We start from the raw sequence: 21,890 nt of genomic DNA, 5'->3' as shown, positions 1-21,890 counted from the left end.
ATGTGATATTGTGTTGTTTCAACCTGCAAGTGTTCAATTAGAAATCACTAGTACAGGGTTAGTACTGTATCAAAATTACGGATCTTGATTGAGTTCTCTGTCCTGATGAGGACATTGTTCTGTTCTAGGGTATTTTTATATTTGCTACTGTGTATTCCAGGATGTGCATGGATCCGTTTCTTTGCGTTGACTAGAACACCGAGATACGTTGTGTATCGTAGGTCAGTTTTGTGCATGCCACAAAACAATAAAATAAAGTTAATGTTCTGAATACACTTCCCATGCATCTGTCACTTTACTGAGCATTTTGTTTCACTGAATGAGGATGCGGTGTCACCGCTTCCTAAAAAGATTTCCTACGTAGATATAAGTAATTTACCCTGGAAAACAACCTTTACTTTCCATTGCCTCGATTCCCTTTGGTATATTTGTTTAGATATGTTTTGGTCACCAGCACTCAAAAGAAAAACGAATGTGGCAGTGAGACTGTCACCAATGAGTATACATTTCGCCCCATTGAATATCTGTGATCAGGAGGTTCAGTACTCACCCACCCTGAGGTTTGTGTAGGGCATATTCCAGCTTGTGTGTGGAGCTGCTCTCTGTGGTTCTGCTGGAAGTCAATAACAGAAAGACGAGCCCCTGGTTTGCTAGGTGTTCTTCCAAGTTCATGTGAAGAAGCCTCTCCCTGTAGGTCATCGTCTGATCCGAGTTCCGTCTGAATTTATACCAACCTATCACAGCCTACGAACAAATATGCAAATAAATACGAACAAAATACATCAACAAAGGGTCATAGATGTAATGTTAACATTTAGTATGGAAGGAATAAAACAACCATAGCACTTTGTGGATGTAGAAGAATCTACAGCAGGCCAAGTGTGATCCATAAGACATCATGAGCGAGTGTCTGGGGGGGGCGGTTTTGAAAGGGTCTATGAGCAGCGATTGTAGTGCGGTTGTCAATTTTAATACATTAACAGACTTGTTTTCAAACTGAGCAGCAAGGCCAACGTGAGCGTTACAAATGCATGTCCAAGGAGCGGTGGCTGTGGCAAAGAGGACACCATAAGCTTCATTAAGCATTTCAAAAGCATCTCTGAATTCCTGTACTGCTTGTACCGTATATGTGGCCACATATGCTTTCTTGTTTGGCCAAAAACTATTACAAGAAACCCCTTCAGACCTTTAACATTCCTTGCTTACAATAAATTGTCCATTCAATATACTGGCTTATGGGGTCGGGGATAATATGATAAAATAGAATATCATGTAAGGACTTTCCTTTAATGATACTTCCTTTGTTTTCACTCTTCTTTCAATATTCTTAGGGGTATTTGTTGCTGACAATATATAACATTTTCCATCATAAATGTAAGAAAATTAAAATGTTACCATTGATAAGGGAATCAAATGTTTTGAAGACCAGTACTTTAATGTCACATTCGATACGCTAATGTTGCCCAGCTTTCATTCTACAATCAAGAATTCAGAATCCCTCTTGCACGATGACTTTGTAAGAGGTTACTAAGTCAATGATCACTCAGCAGGAAACAGCTTGGCTTAAAAAAAGTATGGCAAGGCAGGATCTTCCTGCAAAACAGCGCTAAAAATGGGTTGTATTGTGAATGCTGTAAAAAGATTTGACTTTGATATCCATGATACTTGACATTTTCTTTTTTTTTTAAGCACAAGGTAGGAAAAATATCCTGCTGCCCATTTGGAAATCTTTTCGAGTTACTTTTAGGGAGTGAAAATTGAGGACACTTGCTGTATACATGCGGTGCTACTACTGTGTTCCATGCAAGGCATACTGCCCATCACATGTCGGTACCTAAATGGAGTTTAAATAAAAGATGTGCTGCGACTATATGAAGGAATTTTACATGCCTTGAAATAAGACTGCAGAGGATATATATCTAAAAGTTTCCATGCTAAAGTGTGAAAAACTAAAACAAAGTATAAAAAAAAACCAATGAAAACAGACTAAGAGAGAAGCCCTAAAAGCAACTCTCAATTGCGAGAATTTGGCAGAAGAAATTGGGAGAAAAATTAACAACGAACTAAAAGTAAAGGTATAAAGAAATATTCAAGAAAACGGAGTGTACTCTGACAAGCAGAGCTACTCTTGGTAACGTAAAGGGGCACCCAATCCTGACCTTTCTGTGACCACACAGTATTTTCTTCAGTGCCTTCGCATCAATGTCTCCGGCCGAATTGTAAAAACTGCAAAAAGAATACCGGCTTGTTAGATGAGAAGCACAAACAAAAGTGAATATTGCCACAGTCAACAGGAAATACAAGTACAAAAAGTGAGGGTCAGTGAAGTAATAGTACTGTGCAAACATTAAAACAAAAAACACTTGTAATGACAATAGTCATGACAAAACTGAAGGTGTCGCTTCAGTCACTGGTGCACCCTCAATAACTAACTTATACATTAACTCTTAATTATTCATGCACTCACCCACTAACTCACTCGTGCATTAGACAATTTACCAAGCCACAATAAAACACACACAAACATCTAAGATACATTGAAAGACCAAAGGTAGAACAAAAAAACATTGCAGGGCAAACGGGGTGCAATAAAATAAGTACAAAAGAAAACGTACCAGCGTGGGGCCACCTTGCAATGGTATAGTGCGCAGTGTGTTATTGCTTTAAATTTCCAGTATGGCTGGAACATTTAAAAGGAAAGAGTCCGCCATCTTGGCATGGTAATACAATGGTACACAATACCATATCCAGTAAACAATGCACCGGGAGGGTATCTTGGAAGTAGTAGTTTGTATACTGTATCACTGTTGTACCAATTCAAGATGGCTGTCATATTACTTCTAGCATGGAGCTATCTTGGAATAATAATACAACATACTCATCACCATTCCAAGATAGACACCGGTTTCCGTCCTGCAGAAGAGATTTATTACAAGGAAGTAGCCCAGAGTCGCTGTTGGACATGCCATGATTGATGTAATCAGCTAAAGTGGTCACTAGGCCAGACCTAGAAACTGGATAAAGAATTTAATAAGATATGTGGAACAACATTTATTCCAAAGCAGAAGGTTAAACTCTCCTTTTGTTCCCAGCAACACAGCCAATAGGTGTGTTATCAAAACGCAGCATCTGTGGAGCAGCAGTGTACCAAGCAACATGATAGAGAGCCCTAGCCCTCACAAAGGCTGGTAGGGATAGACTAGAGAGAGACAATAACTGGGAGCTGCAAGTTGGGTACAAGTGTAAACGTGCATATGATGTTTTTTCAGATTACAAGCAGCCAGATCACAAGCTCACTTAGCAGTGTTCTCTGTAGAGTTAACACACAAGATGAATTCAGCACACTAGCTGCCACACCTGGAGCTGCCTACTGGTATCCCTTTGCCAGGCAGCTTCACTTTGTAAATTCACCTCCATGGTTGAGCAGTCCTTAACACACCAGATGTCCCAACACACCATTTACTAGAGTAGCCAGTTTTCCTGTCACCTCTAGTCAACTATCCTCAAGCCAGTGGCTTCTGCATATACAATACTTTTTCAGGCCTGAGCCTCTCTGACGTCTCCAATATTTATGTTCTGATCTGAGCAGAATTCAGCTGTCCTCAGGCATTTAGGCCCTACATTTCCCAATGAGGCAGTCTAGAAACAGAAGTGTGTTGGGTTGCTTGTGTTCTGGTTCAGAGAGGCCTTTACTGGGCAATTTGGGCTGGACTGTTCCTAATGGAGCAGTGTCAAGACTGATTTGAATATAGCGGAGTCTAATCTGAGGTGGCATGGTGGGCAAAAGAACGATGGATTGGAATGCTATCCAGAGTGATGGCCAGCGGTTAGACCTATTGCAAGCATCCTCCCATCACCTTTTGTGTGTTTGTAGATACAGTAGTGACATGTTCTGCACAAGAGTCTGGAGCAGGGATTCACTTAGAAGCAGGCAAGGGCTTCTCTTGACCTTGGGAGGTGCAAACTCCCTATATTACTCCAACATCCAAGCCCCTGAGGGGTGTGGTTAAAGTTGTATGAATGAGGCAGACCTTTATTATACCTTGTTTCTCTCTCCAGCACCACTCATAACTCTGCTCACTTCAAAACACATTCCTGTACAGTTCAGTATCTCTCAATAATTTTTAGGAAACCAATGACTTCCATTTCAAGGTCTTTATGCTCATTTACAGTGTTGCAAACGACCAAGGTATAAGCTATATGTTAACAGAATCATGCTTTGTGTATTTAATGTAACTGGTGTGCGTGATGGAAGCATAAGGCCTAGAAAACAGGCCTCCTTGTTTCTAACAAGGGCCGTTTAATTTGTGCAAACTAATAAAATATGTGCTCAAGTGAAACATTTTCTTTGGCTCATGTTAACTGGTTGGAGAAAAAAAAAATTCTGTTCTCTGAAGTTCTTTTATCAACAATGCAGCAGAAATTTGGGTTAGACGAGAAATTACCTTACAAGTTTCCTGCGGATGGTAGTAGAGGATATATCGTAGCAGTAGGTGGGAAGCTGGCTCTGTATATACTATACCAAAGTGAGGTATAGTGTGCACAGAGTCCAGTGGAACCCCAAAGGTATGCAGAGGTAAAAGCAGGTAGCACCTTACTCTTTATTTGTGGTACTGTGGACAAGCAGTAAGGCTTTATCAGAGGGTGGTGTTAAGCATTTGTTGTACACACTCAATAAGCAAATGATTACACACTATCAAAGAATGAATTACAGACCAATTGGTTTTGTATTAAAATATTCTTTTAGTTATTTTATTTCCTAGAACCAGCAAGCCTGGCACAGGTAAGTGATTTATACTTTGCACTAACAATACACTTTGGATTGCAGTTGTAAATATACTTTGGTTTATTACCCTTACCCTTCTACGCTCCATTTATTTAATCTTCTATGCTCTTTAAATGTTTTACTAGTAAGTGATGTAACCTGTTAACTGATGTAATTTTTTTACTTTGTGGAACCTCATGTAAAGCACTCTGATACCTTCGGGTCTAGCCAGCGCTATATAAAACTCATTAAATAAATAAAATAAATAAATAAATAAATAAATAAATAAATATACTCTGTATTGGTTTTTCAACAGGATGTCAAGTGGATTACTTTAAAGATTACTTTTCTTACAGTGTAGTATACATGGGTACTACACTGGGACATTTCCTGTAAACAGGTAAGTAAAAGCGTTTTTGTTATTTGGTTACAGTTTTAAAGACTTTCACAGATTTTCGAACACCACACTTAGAAACGTTTCATAGAAAAACAGTCAATGTTAATCTGTGAGAGAAAATAGTATTTTCAGTTCAGAGGTAAGTGCTTTGTTGCGGGAGTTGAGTTTCTGCGGTTAGACACAGGGGTCCACCTGGGTCAAGGATACACTCTTGTTACACCCTCAGCGGCACTAGGGCGGCCTGGTGCAGAGTGCTGAGGCCCAATGTTATCCAATGGGGGATAGGGGCCTCTGGTTTGTGGCTGCTTATGAGCAGGCCACAAGGTTGTGGGAGCAAAGCTCATAGACTTAAGCTCAGGGCAAATGGGGGTTCAAGACAGCACCAAAGGTGCACCCTCAGCGGCACTAGGGCGGCCGGGTGAAAGGTACTGTTTTGGCGTTGGGGCCCTCTTACTTTGAATGGGGTTTCTCCGGTTTGCAAGCACACCGCAGGCTCTGGGATGAAGGTCTTCTGGGTCCGACCAACTTGGAGAGGTAAGTTGGGATGCTGGGGGTTAGCTAGACCCCGTCAGTTGGGCCACACAAGGCCGTGGGGCGTAGGTGCAGGGGTGTCTTTTAGGGTCGGATCTTCTTACCAGCACCTGGTCGCGGTTTGGGGGACCTTCCGTATTTAGGCTGCAGGCGTCGACTGGAGGCTTGAGGCAGGTCAGGGATCACTGGAGTCGGGCCAGGATTGCGGGAAGACCTCCTCATGATGTCGGGCCATGGGCAACGAGTGCAGAGTGGTGCAGACTCATGGATTTGGCTGGAGCCAGAGTCTGTGGGTGATACAATCCGGTGCTCACGGTAGACAAAGTATTTTCTGTGAAGGCAGGGCAGGTCCTCGGGGTTCTTGAGGTTGCTGGCTGTAGGACACACCGGAGTTTCGCTTCTGCAGGTTCGAGGTGGGGACAGGCCGGTAGGGCTGGGGCCAAGTCAGTGGGGGTCCTCCTCTTCTTAACTTTGGTACGGCTGTTCGGTTCTTCTTTTCTTCTTGTAGTTTCTTGCAGGGGAGGCAAGGTTCGGGTGCCCCTTAAATACTAGATTTAGAGGCGTTTCAGGTAAGTAAAGTTTGGGGCCAATGGGTCCCTTCCTTGGGGTGGGTACACCCCCTATTATGCCACCCTCCAGTGGGAGGGGGGCATATGTCTCACTCTGGTTGGCTGGCTCCCCAGATCTGCAAGATGGCGGGGACTGAGAGTTGTGCTTCACCTCGCCTCCCCCGCCTGAGGGGTGGGGTTGGCAAAGGTGGGCACACCTCCCTTCCTCACTTAGTTTTCCCACCGGTTCTCCCGCCCAAAGTGGGGGTCAGAACCGGTGGGGGCCAGTTCCTGAAAGCAGCAACAGGCCTGGGGAAGCTCTCAAAGGTAGCAGCCTTTGAAGCTTACCCTGCGTGGAACCCTGCCCATCCAGGGGGAGGAGGCATAGCACCTCGTTCCAGGATGTGCATTGTTTCAGGCCCCCGAGAGCAACAGGTTCTCGACCCAGGGGTCCAGAAACATGTCTGGTGGTGGCAGCTGAAAGCAGCCACCCAGCCTGGACACAAGTGTTAGGTCGTTTTTCAGCGGGCATCACTAAGATACCATCTGGGGGGGGGGGGGGGGGTTTATCAATAAATCCCACACTGGCATCATTGTGGGTTTAATGTGCTGAGAAGTTTGATACCCAACTTCTCAGTTTTCAGAGCAGCCATTATGGTACTGTGGAGTTCATAATGGCAAACTCCCATCACCATAAACTTTTAATTGCAGTACTGCACTTACAATGTCTAAGAATGGACACTGTAGGATTACAGGGCTCATGCACCTGTACCCTCACCACTGGCATAGTGCACCCAGCTAGAGGGGTGACTGATCTATGCAAGGGCAGTGGGCTGCAGGCATGGCACACAGGGATGTGTGCCATGTCGACTCTTCACTTTGTTCTGCACCAAAATAAGCAGCCTGCAAAGGCAGTGTATTTGTGTAAAGGTTCAGGGCCTCTAAGGTGGCACAATAAGTGCTGCAGTCCTTAGAGGTCTTCCCTGGTCACAGTACCCTGGGTTCCTGTGGTACCATTTACCAGCGACTGACCTGTGGCCAGAGAGAGCCCATTTGGTTCAGTCTTTAATACAGTTTTAGGGGAAAGATTGGCAGGATCCCAGGGCATACTCAGTCAAAGTACATCAGCAGTTCAGCAAAAAGTGGGGGGCAACCATGCACAAAGAGGGCACTTTCTCACAGTAGGCATACCTCCTATAATCTGAACAGAATTATTGCTTACTGTCTTGCGTAACAAAACAGAACCCTAGCGCAGGATGATACACCCTCGTTCCACAGAGTACCATATAGGAGAAATGTAAAGGTCTGTAAGATACCAGTGGCTAGGGTGAGCTGAGATAAAAGATTGCTTCCTTTGGGAATGCTGAAATAAGGTCTTCAGACCGGATACCTTAACAAATTATGTGAGGGTCCTATACATGAGTCAAACTAAATAAACCAATATAACTTTGTGAATTAAAGCAGCTGATTAGGAGTATGTGAAGAAGTACGATTAGGCTGCATCTAACCACTTTAGCCCTCATGTGCACATAACTTACGGAGATGTTTATCATATGTACAATCATTCTTATTCTAATTTTTTAATAGACAAATTGCATATATGTATGTAGTCATATATACATATACAATATAAAATAGCAATATGTGTGAATGTGAGTACTGATTTGGGGGATCAGGGAGGGGCTCGATTAACTCATCGACAGAACACAGATTCTCTGACGGGTTTTGTCTGACTCTTAACACCTCTATTCCCATGAGCATTATTCACTAGGGAGGCGTAAAAGATACCTGGCAGTTATGCTTTTCTCCAAAAAGCTTGCAGTTTCCTTCTGGGTCTTAGGGAATCATCTCGGTGTGAGCCCAACAGTATATGAGCAACAAGACACCAAAGTGCCTCAAAGGTCTGGGCAGACCACCCCTTTCTTTAGGGAAGTAGGAACTGAAGTATACATCTGTCCTTTCCTTCTGTTAGATCCTCTAATTTCTGATTATTCTTTTTCAATTCCTTCAAGTTCTCTTCTATGTTTCTGCTCCTAAAAGAAAAAAATCTTGCCCTCTCCTTCCTCCTGAATTTCCATTCTAAATGAATTTCTTAAATGCTTCTTTCTTTTTCATCTTAGATTCCACATGGAGCTTAACACTCTCCTGCTGCAGTTCCAATAGGTCTTCAACTCATGGCAATCATATAGTGATAGCTCTCCTTCATGACTTCTAACACCTATGTAACCTACCCTTTTCAAACTCTACCTTCTCATCAGCCTTTGTCCGAAAAGATCACACTGTTCTTTTTCATATTCGGATAAGGTTATCTGTGGGTTTGTTGTTGATTGGTCTTGAACTCATCAGTAATTATTTATCCTATGTTTCTTCTTAACCTCTCCTCCCAGTGTTGCCCATGTTTCTATTTTCAGACTGCTGGTCTTGTTGATCGGCACTAACCCTTGCATAGTCTTTTGCTTTCACCCCATCTTTCATTTCTACAAAGATGGCTACTTTTTCAAGCTCTTCAAATGCAATATGACCTCCAAAGGTTCATATAGCAACCCACTTGTTACTTGAGAACTCCTATAATATTTAAATATTGTTACTCGAGAACTCCTATAATATTTATTTTATCTTCTATGTCCCTTACCCCCCCCATGATGAAAATACGTATTTAGAGTGTATGTCGACTAAAAATGTTCCTGACACTAGCATTGAAGAAAATCACCCTCACAACATTGTGTAAAATGCCCTGCAGGAAATTCCATTTGCTCTGGTGTATACTGAGTTTTTCTTTCCTAGACCCATTGGTGGCCTCTACTAAAATACTTTGGACCTACTAACAATACAAATGACCCTGTGGGATCTTATCAATTTTATATTTGTAAGCATAATAACTCTCTAAAAAACCACATTGACCTCGTACAAAGTTATAACAATAGGCGGACACAGAGAAAGATAGAGGGGGTTCTCTTAAAGCACCATGCCTGTGTCTGTCTCTGGAATTCAAAAGGGATTTAACTGGTTGGCAGTAAAGTCCACATTTGTAAAGCGCACAATCACCCGTAAGGGTCTCTAGGCGCTGGGGGCCGTCGGGAAGATTAAGCGAGCTATTGCCCAGAGTCACATGGTGCTGGGCTAACCTGCCGCCGGAGCCGGGGATCGAACCGTGGTCCCCAGATTCCAGCGTCAGTCGCCCTGGCCGCGGCGCCACACCTCTTCCTCAAGTAGTAATTCATGGATTAGTACAGACCAGACTCGGTAGATCCACTTTACAAAGTGATCTGGACAACCTTGGAAGATCTGGTGAGCCGATTGATAGATGCAGTTTAATGTAGGGATCGTATAAAGTGGCATTTAGCTACGAAACAGCTATTTGTGAACAATTAACTGAATATTTTGCTACTTAACAGTAGGAGCCATGCAATGAAACAGGAGTAGACTTGCGGGTTGTTGCATGTAAAACAGGGTGTGTAGTATCTTGCATTAAAGATGGCATACAATGTAGGTGTACAGTAGTAATGTATATACTGTACAAGACTACACCATGTCACATTTCGAAGACTGTTCAATATCAGGCAGCATGCATCAAAAATACAAAATAGAATTGGAAATCGTGCACATGTGGTCTAACACATGAGATGAAAGATGCATAATGAGAAGAAACACATAGTTGTTTCAATAACAGAAAATGAACAGAGCCGATGTAATTCCTCTGTTAGCACACATAAATGGGTTGTATTGCAATTTGGCAGCGGGCTTGTATTTTACCAGGAGAAAATAAGGCATGCATGACTACCTACTAATGGTAGCTCTCTCAGTTACTTCCACATTAAATGATTTTATACAGAGAGGAACATCACACCACAGAATAGCCTTCCTGCTTGAGCAGTCTTTGTAGATTCCGCGTTTCTTTCAAACTAATTCAGATTATATTTGTAACGAAATCATGGCATAGAATTCCCCTACATAGATCAGGCACAGCGGGCCCAGATATTGTTCCAGCTGGCATGTTTATGTTTGAAAATGTGCATTTCCTCTACTTAGTTGAATTCGTATGGCCACCATTCTGCATACCTTTTTCTAAATTCTACTATTTTCTAAATTCTGGCACTTACAAGAAAATTGAACTCCAAAAACCTTCACAAAACCATCAGTCTTCTTTTAACTAGCATCTGCTTAGAAATGCGTTACTTTCTTCATAGTACATACCTGCCGCCCACTTGCGTACGTAGAATATACTCTAATTGACCCTCAGCCTGTCCAAAACGTGCTGAACAAGAGGCCTTATTCCTTCGTAGGACTTGCACAGGCAAACACTATCGGGGTACTGGGACGAGGTGGTGACATGACATACAAGTGACAACTGTGCCTCCAAACATCAATACATTGCTGCATATTGAACACTGTACCCAAACAGGAGAGAATACAACACGACATTTCAAACAATAGGCCTAGTCCTTGCGAAATGCCTTATAGAAATACACTGGGGATCAAATAGGGGACCCAATGTGTCGAAATGGGTTAAAGATATGATGACGTGGCCCCTGGGAGAAGAGCTTTGATTCAAAGGGATTAGGACGGATGAAAGGGAGGAAGAGAACCGAAGGAAATGTGCAGATATGATCAACTAGATGATGAATGAGTCAATCTAGAACGAAAGGAGCAAGAGAGGCTTGATATAAAGACGTACACATTGGACTCAACCTCTAAGGCATAGATGTGTAATTACAGGAAAGAACATGTGGAGCTGGGAGGTTTGTATGGACTCGTGCTGAACTGTATACATTATTCTGTAATGTTAAGGAATGATGCTTCTTTCCTGTATGGTGGCTAGTAGTTCTGTTGATGTTCTGCAGAACTGTCATGTTAGACTGAATAATTTCAAATGAAGACGTAAAAATAAATTAAGACATGTGCGATTTAAAATTTGAAAATAGGATCTTAGAAAGTGACTGTTTTCCAAACAAAAAATCTTTCTTTAGCTTCAGTATTTTAAAATAGATTTACTGACCTTAAGAGCAGATGGCATGGGAGATGCTTCTGTATATCTGAAAGGAAAATACACTATGTTACTATGGTTTAACATGTCTAACATTGCTATGTTCTTTCTTGTTGCCAAAATGTTTCAGACAAAAACAACATCCAAAAACACATATTTCCATTTGTACAAAATTTACATAGCTGAGTGCGACAGTCTACTACTGGCACAGACTTCTGGTTCTTCTCTTTGATTTCTTCTGAATCACTTTATTAGCCCACACATATGAATACAGTCTATAAAACACATTTCCGACTTTTGTTTTCTTCGTGATTAGGTCCTAAGTGAGCAAGACAAGCTCAGGTTGTTGGTAAGAGTAAATAAGAGTCTGGGTCGGAGAAAAAACACAGAAACGGACAAAGTAAGTGGATCGGAGATGAAAGGTCATATTTATGGTTTCCCAAAGAAGGTCATATTTATGGGTTGCTGTTGAAGGGCATATTTATCCATTGCTGTTTTCCTACTTTATTTTTATTGAATTCAACTGGTGTTTTTCAACTTTTAACAATCTGTGTTTAAAATGTTGAGGCACCAAAAATCTGCTTTAGAACTTAACAGACAACAGTTTTCTCGAGCCAGGCGATAAAAGTGGAATCTCTCCCAGTAAATCTCCAGTGGTGGTTCCGAATCCTCAGCCTTGCGTAAAACACAGCGCCTACAGACCACGGCTTCTGTGCTCACAAACAAAGTGACATAAAAGTGGAATTGAGATATTTACCATCAGCTCACTGTTGCCAACTGAAAAGACAGTAGTGCAGGTGTAGCATCAATCACAGATGCAGGTTCAGTTAGAGAGGAGACTGACTCTTGCTCGGCACTTCTGCTCTTCCAGAGCCAACAATGTAACCAGCAGTCTCCCAGTTCGCAGGACTTTGAGTGAGGGAGTGGCCGGGGTAGGAGGAATACAGCAGAAATTAAACCCGACTTTGTAACGGGTCTCTAAGAGGCTGTATAATCATCTCCTTAACTTTACTGGTAAAAACACTAATCAGTTTCTCAACAATTGCTGTAAGAATCCTTAATGCAAAACCATGTATGACATGGTTCTGCATTCTGTCCATCAACTGTTGTTTTTGCAATTGCGTAAGAATCCTTAAAGCACGCCATGTCGGCGATGAAATCCTTGTTTACATTTCACAGATGGTTCTTCATCTTGTATTCCCCAAGACTACTGCCTTTTTAGGTCTCGACTATTATATCCCGCAGGGATTAATAGCTCAAACCTATTGCAGGGGAAACAAACTCTCTTGAACAAGCGGATTCCTCCCAATGCATGTGATCTATTGAAGCGTGATGCTTCGCCAGCGCGCGCTTGGCCTCACTCACGCAGCCTCGCACTCATTGCTCCCACGGAATCCCTTCCGCTCCCCCACCACCTCACAAACCACAGCGAGAGCTTCAGACTTCAAAGGAATGTTCTCCCCCGCCCCCCTCTGCACAATGCCAGTTTCGTGTTTCTTTACCCAGCATTGCAGCTTGCTCCTCATTTCTGTACTGCTCCTCGTCACGCGCTATGCTTTTAACATGAACAACACGGGCCCCATGCTTAATATTTCAGCCCCCCTCTGCGCAATGCCAATTTTGTGTTTCTTGTTAAAAAAAGTTACCCAGCATTGCAGCTTGCTCCTCATTTCCGTACTGCTCCTCGTCACGCGCTATGTTTTCAACATGAACAACAACACGGGCCCCATGCTTAATATTTCAGCAGGCGCCCGCTTAACTCTCTGACCTTGGCAATGCTTGTTTCACATTACAGGCGTTTATTTCGCTCAGTGCACGGCCGCCGCGCAGTGAGTAACATTAATTTTCCCACATTTCAAGCATTTATTTTTCTCAGCGCGACTCCCATCTCACAGTCACCGCGCTGGTCAGTAACTCCCTCCCACACCCCCCCCGTTACAGGCATTCATTTCGCTCATCGCTGCACCCATCTCACGGCCACCGCGCTGATCATTAACATTCATTTTCCACATTTCAAGTTTATTTCTCTACGAACGGGGGCAACCTGAACACCTATCTGGCCCCGTCCTTTGTAGCAAACTTCTTTACTGGAGATTATGTACAATGCTGCGTTTGCTCTTCTGCATGAGGGTTGTGCAGTGGCATTTGCTCCCAAGGAACCCGTTCCGTCCCCCCACCTCACAAACCACCATTTGTCGCACGCATCAGACCCGCCACAGCGAGAGCTTCAGACTTCAAAGGAATGCTCTCCCCCGCCTCCCTCTGTGCAATGCCAGTTTCGTGCTTCTTGTTAAAAAAAGTTACCCAGCATTGCAGCTTGCTCCTCATTTCCGTACTGCCCCTCGTCACGCGCTATGCTTTCAACATGAACAACAACACGGGCCACATGCTTAATATTTCAGCAGGCGCCCGCTTAACTTTCTGACCTTGCCAATGCTCGTTTCACATTACAGCCGTTGATTTCGCTCAGTGCACGGCCGCCGCGCAGTCAGTAACATTAATTTTCACACATTTCAAGCATCTATTTTTCTCAGCGCGACTCCCATCTCACAGTCGCCGCGCCTGTCATTAACACCCTCCCCCCCCCCCCCATTACAGGCATTAATTTCGCTCATCGCTGCACCCATCTCACGGCCGCTGCGCTGATCATTAACGTTCATTATCCACATTTCAAGTTTATTTCTCTACGCGCTGGGGCAACCTGTATACCTATCTGGTCCCGTCCTTTGTAGCAAACGTCTTTACTAGAGATTATGTACAATGCTGCGTTTTGCTCTTCTGCATGAGGGTTGTGCAGTGGCGTTTCAGCCAGCAGCTGATTTTTACATCATTCGTCTTCATAGGGTAGAATTATTTTTTCATATTTTATTTAAGGCAGGGCGAGCCGATATGCCTTTCAACCGGGATAGATGGCGCACAATTTTATTTTTAAATACACTTGCACCCAAGAGTATGGATGCAGTTTCCCAACTAGTAAAAAAAAACAAGGATATTGCCTCCGCGTACCCTCGATATCGCTCGTGAATCGGGATGCTGGCATGGTTGCCCAGCCCCCCTCCCAGCGCTGCCTTTCCTTTGCCGGCTACTTTTCACCCTTTTCTTTTAGTGCTTATCCGCTTATCCTCTTCTCCCTATTTTTTTTTTAGGTTTCGCCCTGGGCGTTGCAACTGTGAAGCAGTTGCTCCGCCCACGGCGAAATCTCATGATCCTACATATGGGCTTTGGTTCAGCCTCTGTCTCCCATTGGCTAGCTCGATAAATGGAGGCTAGCCATTGGGAGACAGAGGCTGTCAATCACGCTTTCTCGTGAAAACGCGATTCGGGGGTGTTTCTCGGTCTTTTTTTAAGCCCCGCCCCTTTGTCCTGGGCCGCGCTGTGATTGGCTGCCACCCACGCTCACTCGCCCCGCCCCCATTGTGTACTGCATCACAGTTTTTATAATTTTGTCAATGCACTTGGACGCTGATGCATGCATGTGATGTATGCATTCCTTATTATTGACTTTTCGTTGATTACTTGAGTCCAATGGGAAGTCCTAGCGGTGGTTCCCAGCAGTCACGAGCAGCCACTGAAAGTTAAAGGACGTCTGTATCCCTCCTATAGACAGACTCACTGTCACTGGTCACAAGCAGCAGTGCAGTCCCCAGTGTGACGTCATGCACTTGGCGTGTGTAGGAAGTGAATCACCACTGGACGCGAGGCTTCAAATTAAGCTAAAGCCTACAATGAGTAAGCCTTCCTGATGCAATCAGTGTGCAGAGCGTGCCCTGCCCCGGGCTCTGTGTGTGTGACAGTCCTTCGGAGCCGGGACGCAGTACTGCCTCCCTCCCCTGCAGGCTGAGGACGGACGCGCGGACTGCTGCGGGCACCATGTCCAGGAACGCCAGCGCCCCTCCGCCGCCAGGGTAAGTGGGGTGCTGCCCTTCTCTTCTCGCTTTGGAGGTGCTTGCAGGGAGGGATCTCTCTGTGCCTCAGCACTCAATGCGAGAGTGGCACCGCCGGGGGCTCCGTCCCATACTCAGTCAGTGGGCAGCACTGCTCGGTGCCAGCGCCACCTTCCAGATGCGCAGCTCTGGTATTTGTAGGCACTGGTACAAGCAGAGGGGCAGGCAGGGGGGGAGGAGGGGGAGGGGGGTTGCTCCTGTGTCCCACTCCCAGGGGCACCCCTGTAGTCCCAAAAGAGTGAGTTACAGCGGCGACTAGACGTGCTTCTTAAATGGAAACACGACCGGTCGCAGTCTCTTTAATTATTTATTTATTTAATGCGATTTTATAAAGCGCGAACATTACCCGAAAGTGTCAGAGCGCTTTACATAAGAACCAGTTGCTATAGATAAGGATTTAGGATTACATGAGTTACAAACAGAAAAAATGTAAAATTGCAATTGTACAAGTTGTAAAGTCACACAAGGAAGAGATACACACAGAAAGAAAAATTGCAACTGTACAAGTTGGTTTACCGGGTTTAATTCCTCCTGTTCAACACAGCATCGCATCACCAACATGTATTTACCCAGTTCTCAACACCGCTCAATACAACCTAGGTAAAGAATGTTCTGAAAAGCTACAAGAGGCACAGATATGTTAGCTGAGCTCTCGCGTTGTCTGTTGTTGCATTTCTTGGAAAACGGAGGACGCTGTGTTCATCTTCCACTGGGTACAAAGAATGACCAACTCTTATGAACGGCTGCCCCCGGTCTGGAGAGGCGCTGACCTCTCCAACCACAGCGGCCTGTGTTTACCAAGGGCTGAACGGCAGAGGAGGGAACAAATTATCCGGCAGGGTTGAGTAAATTTTGCAGGACCGAAAGACAAATTATGCCGAAAAATGCGGTATATTTTGCAATAGTATTTTTCAATTATTTTGACATTTTTACACTTGTTTTATTGCACCTCATTAGTACTGGTCTAACACTCAAATATAGCAATAGCAACAGCACTGGGACCAGCCAGCCTTAGCAAAGGGTCTTCCGCTGCGCAGTAACACGTTGCTGTGTATTTAGTAACTTTTGAACCGTTGGAGCTAGAAACGATCTTTTTTGTTAAGAAATACAGATTATGTGGCAAATGTGGCTTGCGAAATCATTCCAGTGGCCTCCGTACGCTATGAAGCGCTATGCTCTGACAGTCTCTAAAGGGCCTATGCTGCAGTGTGTTATGCTTTGACAGTCTCTGAAGGGCCTATGCTGCAGTGGGTTATGCTTTGACAGTCACCAAAGGGCATATGCTGCAGTGTGTTATGCTTTGACAGACTCTAAAGGGCCTATGCTGTAGTGTGTTATGCTTTGACAGTCTCTAAAGGGCCTATGCTGCAGTGTGTTATGCTTTGACAGTCTCTAAAGGGCATATGCTGCAGTGTGTTATGCTTTGACAGACTCTGAAGGGCCTATGCTGCAGTGTGTTATGCTTTGACAGTCTCTAAAGGGCCTGTGCTGCAGTGTGTTATGCTTTGACAGTCTCTAAAGGGCCTATGCTGCAGTGTGTTATGCTTTGACAGTATCTGAAGGACCTATGCTGCAGTGTGTTATGTTTTGACAGTCTCTAAAGGCCCTATCTGCCGTGTGTTATGCTTTGACAGTCTCTAAAGGCCCTATGCTGCCGTGTGTTATGCTTTGACAGTCTCTAAAGGCCCTATGCTGCCGTGTGTTTTTCTTTGACAGTCTCTGAAGGACCTACGCTGCAGTGTGTTATGCTTTGACAGTCTCTGAAGGACCTACGCTGCAGTGTGTTATGCTTTGACATTCTCTAAAGGGCCTACGCTGCAGTGTGTTATGCTTTGACATTCTCTGAAGGGCCCATGCTGCCGTGTGTTATGCTTTGAGAGTCTCTAAAGGCCCTATGCTGCAGTGTGTTATGATTTGACATTCTCTGAAGGGCCCATGCTGCCGTGTGTTATGCTTTGACAGTCTCTGAAGGACCTACGCTGCAGTGTGTTATGCTTTGACAGTCTCTGAAGGGCCTATGCTGCAGTGTGTTATGCTTTGACATTCTCTAAAGGGCCTACGCTGCAGTGTGTTATGCTTTGACATTCTCTGAAGGGCCCATGCTGCCGTGTGTTATGCTTTGACAGTCTCTAAAGGCCCTATGCTGCAGTGTGTTATGCTTTTACAGACCCTAAAGGGCCTGTGCTGCAGTGTGTTATGCTTTAACCGTCTCTTAAAGGGCCTATGCTGCAGTGTGTTATGCTTTTACAGACCCTAAAGGGCCTGTGCTGCAGTGTGTTATGCTTTAACCGTCTCTTAAAGGGCCTATGCTGTAGTGTGTTATGCTTTGACAGTCTCAAAAGGGCCTATGCTGCCGTGTGTTATGCTTTGACAGTCTCTGAAAGACCTATGCTGCCGTCGACAGCGGTTCTGTGCGGCCACTCACTCATTCATGGTCTCGGGCGCCCCCAGACCCCTCCGGCGCCCCCGTCTCCTCCCTCGCCCCCAGTCTTCCGTGTTTGCACGCCCTCCCCCTGCGTGCCTGACAGCCACAATGTTTGCTTTCACATGCGTGCTCTCCACACCCAAATGTACACAATGCCGGCACCTCCCGGGCACTCCGCGTGCGCATCTGCAGAGCACCTCGGTGACAGTGTCTAGGAGGGGCCGAGACCCGGAGGCAGATATCTGCAGCCTGGTGTTACGTCACAGTATTACCCTGCATTCAATGAAGCTTCTCCATGCTATGATAATACATATGTAGTGCTTCGCAGTACCCTTCGGCCGTCTCTAGCGCTGTAAATAACACCCATGTCCTGCGTCCGTTCTGTCTGGGATGCGTTAATGGCGCCTGGGCATCTCGGGGGTCAGAGGCCCCCTCAATGACACGCGTGGCCTAGGGTTGAGCCTCTTTTCAGTGGCCGTGCGGCAGCAGAGAGGTCTTGGTGCAATCCTTCAAGGCCTTACACAGGGGCATTCTAGGACTTCCCTTGTAAAGCTGGTGTCTAGTGCAAAGGGCTGCACGCGGCCTTCTTTGCGCCTTGGTATCTAATGAGGCGCTTTCATCACTAGGCACTATTCACTCATTGGTATTTGTCATTATCAGTCCGGCTGCAAGGTTCTGTGGTTTTTGCAATAAAAGCCACAGAGTCCAATGTACAAAGTTAATTTAGGAGTGACTTACTCTTTTATGTAGGATTAATTTATTATTCTGTAAATTGCATTGAATTTGCAAAAGGTTATGGATAGGAAATGTTCTCGCAAGTTTTCTCTCACTAGTCCCTTAGGGTGGGTGTTCAGGGTGGTGCGTCAGAGAAGAGGTTGGGAAAATTCCATTCAGATGTAGTTCATAGTTTCTCAGGTGTGACTTTCTGGGTATTTATCAGGCTTTCTAAGTACATTTCTCGCACTTATCTGCACAATTAACTTACAAGTGAAAGGCGCCGACATAAATGTGAGTGAAAGGAAGGCCCTAGCGGGTGATTAGCGCCTGGAAACCCTGTCTGATGACTAGCCGCGCTTTATAAATCCTGATTGATTGAGCAGTCGGGAAGGAGCACCAAACCTCACAATTTTCACAAGAGCGACTGAGGAAGAGCATGAAAGCGAAATACACTTTCAAGGGAGAGGAGAAATTCTTTTTTTAAAGTTAAATTAAGACTGTGTAAAATTTCTTAAACGGGTGTTTTATTCAGTGTGTAAAATATGCAAACTAAGGACCAGGAAACAGATTTAATTGTTTCTTAGTAATTCCGTAATTTATTATTGTTACTTGTGGTAATTAAAAGGTATAGCTGTTTAAAAGGGGAATTTAGTAAGTAGACAAGTCAATTATTTTCTATTTTAGTGCATTGGTCCCAATTTTTTTTGTAAGACTTCTCGATACAGCTAATGCAGCAGACTGGACTGGCCCACACAGATGCCAGAATGAGCGATATCTCACTTCTCCGCTTCTTAATTCGTTTTAGATCGTTATAGCTTTTAGCCTCGGCCATGATCTAAATGGTACATCATGTTTTATTGCTAAATCAGTAATTACGTTGGTGTTGTGTTTTCAGATCTCACCATCATCTAGGAATTGCAAATGTATGTAGTGTTAATAACCAGGGTGATAGTTCTTCAACTATATCAGGTGCTTTTTAGGTTTCGCCTGTCGAAAGCTGCGCAAGCAGCGTTTCGCGCAGGCGAAAACTTTTGTGTACAGTGTGTGTGTGTAGTTCCGCCCCTCTGTTCCATTGGCTAGCTCCATAAATGGAGGCTAGCCATTGGAACAGAGATCTGCTCGTCAATGCCGGAGCAGATTCGTGGGCGTTCCTGAGATTTTTAGGCTTTCCGCCATGTCATGCGGCGGTGGGCGGATGTAATTTTTTTTTTTCCAGGCCGGCATCCTTCGTCACACCAGCCTGCTCTCTTTCCCTGGTAGGACGCAGACCCGACCCGCTCCCTACTCCGAGCAGGGGTGGGCTGCGCCATTTCACTTTTCTTGCAGGTAATCGCCATTTTTTTGGTTTTTTTTTCTTATCCCGTTCCCGCCCCCTCCCGCTGTCCATGTGCCCGGTAACCTGCCCCCCTCCTGCTGTCCGTGTGCACGTTCCCGCCCCCTCCCCCCTCCCGCTGTCCGTGTGCCCGTGAAGCCGTCCGGGGACCCAGAAATAGCTCCCTGGATCTTACGCCAAATGTGGTTTCTGTAACTGAAGAAGTTTTCTTGCACTTGCCCAGGAGATCACTGTCACAGGGAGAGTATATATCGTTTTGCATGTACAGAATTCCTCTTGGCGGTCTCTCACGTGAGAAATATATATATTTTTTCATCAATTTCGATACTTCCACGAGGGCAGAGGGCTTTGCAGCATTTCCTTCCCGGCATCAAGTTTGACATCGGGCGAGGTTAATTCTGTCTATTTCTTTTTTTAGGGTTGGAGGGGCTGTCCAGTTGGTCAGATGTCGGAATGAAAGGCTGATTTGTTGCTAGGCACATCTCTGTCAGCCAATGGGAAGCGTGGCACAGAAATCAAGGCTAGAACTTAAAACACACCTCCACCCCCACAAGGATCCTCTTCGGACATCATACACTAAACAATACTTGTCCAACAACAAAGACGTCTGTTCTCTAAAGCAATGCAACATGTGTTTTCCAGTCTAGAAATGACAGGAAAGAGCCGAACAATGGTGTCCCCATCAAGTCCTGTGCGTTACCTGTAACAAGAGGGTCAGAATATATGTCCGGGGGAGGGCGGGGCGGCGTGAGTGTTGTATGTGTGTCACTCACCGGTGATAATTATGCGCCCCTGCACATGTTTTTATTCAGGGGGTGCTGGCGAAGTGTTCACCGATAAGCTCCCAGCTTCAATTACATGCAAAGTTGTCCCTTTTTCCACGTTGCTTCAGTCCTCTGAGGTCTTTTAATAACCAATGTTTTCGAGCGCTTTAGTTTCACTTGGTCAACTGAAGTGCACCAGGACTACAACTCCCAGAATTCACTCTGTTCTTAAACTAAAACCCAGGAGTGGAGCGCTGTGTCCTCATTGACCGAATAATCTTGTAATCTTTTAATCAGGGTGATGTATAGCCTGGGGCTGCACACATCTACATAAAGTGCCCCGGGGAAGGCCTGGACAGGTGTGAAAATAAATTAGCGAGGAGGACAAGGCGCTGGTGTTAACTTTAATCCAGTCACTGCCCAATAGGGTGAAATTTACTCCAAGCAGCTCAACAATAACAGGCACACGGAGTATTTGTCCATCTGTGCAAAATAGGTCCCTTTCATTTCTGCCAGCACACCAGTCCTTAATGTTGTGAGCACTGTCAGCCAATTAGAAGCCACACGACTGTATCCCTGCACTATTATAATCACCTAACACTAAAATCTACACATAGCAAAGAAGGCCTCGTCAATGTAAACATTCTGGCACACAAGTCTCCATCCATACACGAACCAGCCCTATCCGGGGGGGTTCCCCGGGCCTCTCTCTGCTGCATACCGCACGTGCATCCTTCCATTTCTTTTTACAGCAGCGCCGATGGTTCAGCCCGGAGCCATCAAATCCAAATGTAATTTTTTTTTTGTTAGGTCTCACATTTGCGAAAGATTAAGCTATTGACATTGTAAATGACAATGCCATTATTTATCTGTTTTCAAAACCAACACATAAATAAACAATTTGTCATTTGCAATGCCAATAGCTCTAACTTTGTCAAAGGCGAAACCGTTGCATTGTAAATGCTTGTTTACATTTCTTTTAAATTCACGAGGGCCCAGTAGCTTTCCCAACAGAACCAAACAAGCATTGACAAAGTCAGAAGTCTGGCAGCCAACACCAGACTTTGCCAATGCTTTTTAGGGCTCGTCTATTATATCCCGCAGGGATTAATAGGCGAGACTATAGGGGCTAAACTAAGAGCTAAACTAAGCTCTCAAAAAGCGGATTTCCAGAAGTGCATGTGGTCTTCTCGTGAACGCGATTCTATCCGCCTGCCTGCCTGCCTCGCATCACCACATCAAAGCCAGGCATCTGTTGCTTCCCCAGCGTGGTGCCGCCAGCAGCTTCACTTGAAAGGGATCCGCTCCACCCCCTGCTGCATCAAAGGCTTTTTTACATTTACGCAATGGCGACGGATTGTTTTTAATGCCTTCTGTCCCTTTCCTATGTTTTTCTGTGATTGCTTGTGCTTTTTTTTTTACCACAGACGGGGCACTTATGTGGCTGCTTGTGCGTCCCCTTTATATTTACAAAAAATACTC

General features: G+C 44.8%; 1 protein-coding gene across 1 annotated transcript in view; it reads right to left on the bottom strand.

Annotated features, from left to right (window-relative positions):
* ABRAXAS1 (abraxas 1, BRCA1 A complex subunit) overlaps positions 1–21,890 on the bottom strand; it is a 193,014-nt gene that overhangs the window by 117,236 nt on the left and 53,888 nt on the right. Inside the window, exons 3-5 of the mRNA XM_078676299.1 lie at positions 11,238–11,274; positions 2,160–2,226; positions 551–744 (exon numbers count right to left, since the gene is read on the bottom strand). Of these exons, the coding sequence (XP_078532425.1) occupies positions 551–744; positions 2,160–2,226; positions 11,238–11,274 (298 nt within the window). The remainder of the gene's footprint in view (positions 1–550; positions 745–2,159; positions 2,227–11,237; positions 11,275–21,890) is intronic.

Source organism: Lissotriton helveticus, chromosome 2_1, assembly GCF_964261635.1.
Source record: "Lissotriton helveticus chromosome 2_1, aLisHel1.1, whole genome shotgun sequence".
In the NCBI taxonomy this organism is placed as follows: domain Eukaryota; kingdom Metazoa; phylum Chordata; class Amphibia; order Caudata; family Salamandridae; genus Lissotriton; species Lissotriton helveticus.
The sequence above is the reverse complement of the archived record's forward strand: the minus strand, read 5'-3'. Positions and strand labels throughout refer to the sequence as shown.